General features: G+C 45.4%; 1 protein-coding gene across 1 annotated transcript in view; it reads right to left on the reverse strand.

The window, feature by feature from the left end:
• The window catches only part of STK26 (serine/threonine kinase 26), a 30,728-nt gene extending 24,973 nt beyond the window's left edge, over positions 1 to 5,755 (reverse strand). The window contains exons 1-2 of the mRNA XM_014887266.2: positions 5,542 to 5,755; positions 5,315 to 5,436 (exon numbers count right to left, since the gene is read on the reverse strand). Of these exons, the coding sequence (XP_014742752.1) occupies positions 5,315 to 5,356 (42 nt within the window). The 5' untranslated portion in view covers positions 5,357 to 5,436; positions 5,542 to 5,755. The remainder of the gene's footprint in view (positions 1 to 5,314; positions 5,437 to 5,541) is intronic.
• Positions 5,756 to 6,000: the final 245 nt, after the last annotated feature.

Here is a 6,000-nt window from a genome sequence, read left to right on the forward strand (position 1 = left end):
GTCATATATATGCTTCCTGGTGTACCACTGAGTTTCTACATAGAAAGAAACATTCCTTCCCTCAAAATAAGTACCTAAATAAAACACTGCAATGTATTACCGAGCTATTACTTGCTACACATTCTCCTTTTGGAGGAAAAAGGAAAGAAGCAAGACAAAACTTTCATCAGGACTTGTAAAGGTGAGACACTGAAGATCAAAAACAGTCAGCACAAATATATTTAATGCTCAAATCAGAATAAAGTAACAATTATAGCCCTTTAAAAGTTAGAACTCTGTTTTCAGATGTAATGTTTTTTCACCTTTGGGGGAACTTTATTCTCTGCTAAAAACTAACAGTGTATGATGGTATAGAACAGCACAGATATTAAGGTGAGTTGTTTATGTGCTCTCTCCAGCTTCAGCTGATTTGCCTCTGAATTCCAAGTCAAAGCACTTAATGTGCCTATAAAACTGTAAAATATGCACAGAAAATACTACTACAGGACTAGACTTTTTCTTTTAACCCTGACAAAAAGCATTTGCTGAATTCCAGGTGATTATACTTGCACAGCTCCCATGTACCAAATACTCTTCAGAGCTCTGTCTTTCCTCCTTTGACACTAGTAGGACAGTACAAGGACGACTGAGCCTTACTTTTCTTGTCACCAGAGTAACTTACCACAAGGTATAAGAGGGAAGAACCAAGTTCAGCTAATAAAGCCTGAGCTGATTTAGCAATCTACTATTAGATACAACAGAGCTTGCAGGTCCTGCACAACCAGGAAAGGAATAACAGCAGTGTTGAATTCCACAAATATTTTAAAGCAGACCTGCTTCAAGCAGAAAAGAGGCTTGTTCTCTGTAAAGCTTAAAATACCGTCTTCCTGCAGGCTACCTGCACCACGGCTCAAAGTACCAATCAAGGAACTGAAACTGGAAAAAACACCACAGTCCACACCAAATCCATCACAAGATATCAGTTTTCTAGGCACTGTGGAAGTCTTCTGGTGTCCTACAAGTCCAGTTTCCCTGAAGTAAGACACGTTTCTAAATAGTAAAAGTTTAAAGCCTTTTCAAATTCGCTTCAGAAGCATCTGGATACAACTCAGTTCCTAGGAGAGGAATAAATTAAAAGAGCCTTGAATGGATCTTTCTTCAAAGGTTTAAGTTCCTCTAACATGCACCTTCTAAACATTGAAGTATTTAACAGTAACAGACTGGTTGCTCTTAACAGAAGCCATATTCTTTTAACTTTAGTACATAAGGTTCACTAAAAATCTGACACATTTTCCAACTAGCTAGTTTTAGGTACCACACATTTACAGATGTGCACTAAGTTAAGAGAAAATGTGGGGTTTTTTTCTAGGGCTATGAAATGAAAAAGACCACTTACAAAATAAAACACTAACTCTCATCTTTCTCTACTCATCCAAGTAGGCATTAACTGATCTGCTCCTAGCAGCCTGCAGGGAGGGACTCTCCAGCTGCCAGGCCCAGGCCACTCAGGGAGCAGCACCCTACAGCCACTCTGTTAACTGGCAGCACAGAGAGCAAAGCTCACCTTGACACCCAAGTTTTCATTTAATCAAGCAATTCTTCAACTGTGAATCAGAGTACACTGCCTGACAGGTCACATGCTCCTGGCAGCTCCACTTTTAGAGGAAGTTAGATTCTTTATAGCAAGGTAGTCTGAATGCCAACAAAAACAGATGGAGAGCAGTTCTAAACAACCTTTCTCGCTGTGCTCAAAACTACTGTCATACAGGATCAGGAGGTATCAACAGAGCCATAAGAAAGAAAACAAAGTGTTTAGATGAGTAGGATAGCAGAGATAACGGGACATAAAGCCCCAAGCCAGGTTCCAAAGACACACATACTAACAAAAAATACAAATGAGAGGAATCAGTATTTCCATCAGTTAATAAATTAGTATTTTACAGACTTAAGGTTTTGCATGACAAATTAGAATAGGAAAAGGGTAAGTTTACACATTTAAAAAAGCATTTATTACTTGAGTGATGCTCCATCAAGTTTACAGACTAGTTTAGAAAATTTAAATGCTGACATTAAAACGTAGTCTCCTTGACTACCTTAGAAAGGTTAGTTGCTACTCACTTGCAAGTGAACAGTTTCCAAACTCTTATCTGTAGAATTTTGGAGCATTGTGTGAGATGCTGCCAAGAACATTAAGTTCATCAGAAACACATCAATCTCAAATGACTGACATCCTTGAAATATTCCAATCACTTGAAACAACCAACCCTCTGAAGTATGTACTCTGTCTGCTGGGCAATACGAAAGCACTTGGGACTAATAATAAGGGGTCCAACATCTTCTTCACTCTAGCTGCTGTCAGCACCTGAGCTGGCAAAGACACAGCAACATCTCTCACACAAGCTGTATCCAGAAATGCTCTGCAGGAGTTCAAGTGGATTCCTTGAAGACAGTGCTGGTGAACAGGTTTCTCACTGCGAGATCTCAAGGTATTCCAGACTAAGAACTAGTTTGAATATTTTTATCCCAAGGAACAAAGTTGCTGTGACATTACTGAATAAAACCTCAAACCTGACAATCAAGCTCACTGCAAACAGTGCTTCCCATAACCAGGACACCTTAACTGTGCTCACCATCCTTTCCATTTTCCATCTTATCTTGAATTCTGTGTAAAATGCTGTAATCTGGGCTATCATGTACAGCTTCAGACCACTCATTCTATACACACACTGAGTACTTTGATTTTACTGAATGGGCTTAGAAGTTTGGCAGCTGGCTAACTTAACACTGTACAACTGCATCAAGTGGAACCTTTCCAAAGGAGCAAGGAAAATGAATGTGTTTAGGAAGTTGTTTGCAGAAGCAAGAATTGTTAGGTATAAAATTTGGTTTTGTTAGGGACACAAGACAGGTTAAACAGAATGTAACCACTACATAAACAAATGGCTCTGTAACTACTCATAAGGGCAATAGATAATACTACCTCTAGGTCTGCCACTGCTGCCAGGGGACTAAAGTCAGACTCCAAGTCCACCAAAATAACTCTGTGTGATTTTCTGTAATTTTCCATGTTGAAAGATTTTTTAAGGGGGACCAGACTCTTCATAAGATGAAAGATCTTAGAAGAGTCAAAAAAGCTTCTGATATACTTTGGTGATAAACTGTCTTAAGCCTTGTTTTTGGAGTATGTGAATTACATAACATGTTTATTTCTGGATTTTCCTTGATACTTTTTGTATAATGTAAGGGAATGCATAAGATGACAATAAAGCTGAAAACTTCAAGCTTGTGACATTCTCTGACAAATTCAGTTTCCAACTGTTATATTCAATAAAACCTTCCCTCAATAGATTACAAAACAAGAGGTTTGACATTACACTTTCCCACACTGATAGTTTTAACATAACTATTACATCTTGCATCATAGAAGAACCTGCTTATTCCTTCTTCAATCAATCACTACACATTAACACTGAGCTGAAGCAGGCACACTTTTACCATCACTTAGGTGATCATGACTGAATAGTCCAGATAGGTAAAAAAAGCCCAAAAGAAACAACTCTTCTCCCTCAGACTGCCATGAAGTCGTTGTGTTGGTTTTAGGGTTTTTTTAATTAAAATGCTCTGTATTATGACTCTTCTAGAAGAAGGATGAGCAGATCAACATCACACCAAACTCTATTTCTTTGTATTCTGATGGCTTCAGGACTTGTGAAATCATCCTCATTAAAAAAAGGTCACCAAGGAAAAAACTGTGTTTTAATTCTATGCATCTGGATTTATCTAATAGTTTTTAAAAAAGTTTTTAGCATACTGATATATGTTAGGGGCTGTGAGTTACACTAATAACAATACTAGTGGGGATAAGGAAGCTATTAGGATAAAGTTTATTGGTGTAACAATGGAAAAACAGAAGCTTCAGTAATTTCGAGGTCTTTTTGTGATGGCAGTTATGAAAATTAAGAAAGCAATACATTAAGCAGATATAAAAATAGGAAATTGACAAACTAGAATGTTGAAACAGAAGTTTCCCAAATACAAACACACTAGAAAGCCCAGAGGCTGTAAATAAAGAAGCTCACATTAAAGCTTTTAAATCTTTTATCACAAAATTTCTTTAGGATGTTCTAATGCAACAGTTACTCTGACCCAATGGAGCAAGTAGGCTGAGAAGATGTGGCTTGTGTCCTCCTACAGACACTGAAAGTCAGTGAATGACCATAATTTAACAGATTTCAAAAAGCCTAGAAATTATTAGAAATTAAAAAGGTAATTTAAACCATAGCACTGTAACTGGCATAAATTAATACATAAATACTGTTTATACATAAATTCTACACTTTATAGAAGGCATAAAGTTACCTGACCAAGATATTAACTTTCTGTTCTGAAGCCTCCTGAACTCTCTACTGTTTCTGTCACATATACAGAGATGTATCATAAATGTTTCTGTATTATTTGAAGTGAAAAAACCTTCGATGTTATGACTGTCCCAGAAGTTAAGAGAATGCTTAAAACACTGACTGGGCTGCTAGTGTCTGACGAGCAAAGATCAACATTGAAACGAGCTGGGTTCTCAACTCCTTTACATTGATAAAGATCTCTGGTCAAATTTGTATTAGATTGTCCAGTGGAGTAAGAATGAAGAGTCAGAGATAAAAGTAACATACCAACTTGTTTGTTTTCTAAACAAGTAACACAAACATACAAAAACAACACTAGGCCTCATTCCCAGGCGAGCAGAGGCGCAAGTTTCTGACAGACTACGTTCCCCAGTGCTCTGTTCCCACCAGACCTGGCAGATACCACCGTGCCATGAATCCCAAGGTCCTCCGGAAAGCTGCACTACAGGCCCAGCGCCAAGGTGGTGGGGAAGTCCTGCAGCAGGTCCGCCTGCCAGCGCGCCTGGTATGTCATTTACAGCGCACCCACACACCCTGCGATTAACTTCACTTCGCCTTCAATCAGTTTTAGAGGCTCTTACGTGCTCCTGGATGCGGCGCGGCCACCCCTGAACAAAGGGGGCAGGGAGGGAGGGGAATCCCTTCTCCCCCGCCAGGGCGCAGGTACGCGGCCTCCGAAGCCTCTCATAGCCTCCCGTTACCTCGGAGCAGCCCCTGCTCTCCCCCCCGCCTCCCTCGCTCCCCCGGCGAGGCGGCCGGCCCGGCCTCCCCCCGGCCCGAACGCGGCCTCCCCGCGGCCCCGCTCCGCTTCGCCCACCCGCGGCCCCCCGCGCCCCGGCGGCGGCTCCGCCCGGTGCGGGCCGCAAGCGCCGCTTCCGGAGCCGGGGCTGGGGCCGGGCCCGTCGCCTCCATTTTGGGCCCGGTGCGGAGCTCACCTGCATGCCGGGCACTTGCACCGCCACGGGCGAGTGGGCCATGGCGGGCTGCGGCGGCCGGGCGGGCGCCGCCCGCTGCTCCCCGATCTCGGCCTCTTTCTCCTGGGCGGCGGCGGCGGGGCCTGGAAGGACAAAGCGGAGGGGAGGCGGCGGCTTCAGCGCGGGCCGCGCTCCCTCCTTCCCTCCCCGCCCTGCCCGCCGGCCCCCGCCCGCCGCCGGCTCCTCACCTCGCGGCCGCGGGGCTGCGCTGCGCGAAGGGCGGGCGGGGGTCGCTAGCGCCGCTGTCCCCTGCCCGCCGGGCTCCCCGCAGCGGCCCTGCCCATGCCCCGCTCCCCGGTCCCGGCGCGGGGGCGGCTGCTCAGGGCCCCCCGGGGTGGCGGCTCTCGGCGCGGCCGGGGCTGGCTCAGAGCGCCATGTCGGGCTCCGGCTGCAGGCGGCGGCTGCTGTGCGGCGGCTGCTTCCGTCTCGGCTCCGGGCTCGCGGGGCGGAGCCGCCGCACGGCCCTGGCGTCACGGCGCCCGCCCCCTCGGGCGGGCCGGCACCGGGGCACGGCGGAGGGAGGGGCCGCGGAGACCCCTCAGCGTCAGCGCACGGCGGGGCTGGGGAGTGTGGCCGCCCGCGCTGTGTCGGAGTCACCGACAAATAGGTTGGAAAAGACCTCTGAGGTCATCGAGTCCAACCTACGG

Source organism: Sturnus vulgaris, chromosome 14 (assembly GCF_052056855.1).
Source record: "Sturnus vulgaris isolate bStuVul1 chromosome 14, bStuVul1.hap1, whole genome shotgun sequence".
Taxonomy (NCBI): domain Eukaryota; kingdom Metazoa; phylum Chordata; class Aves; order Passeriformes; family Sturnidae; genus Sturnus; species Sturnus vulgaris.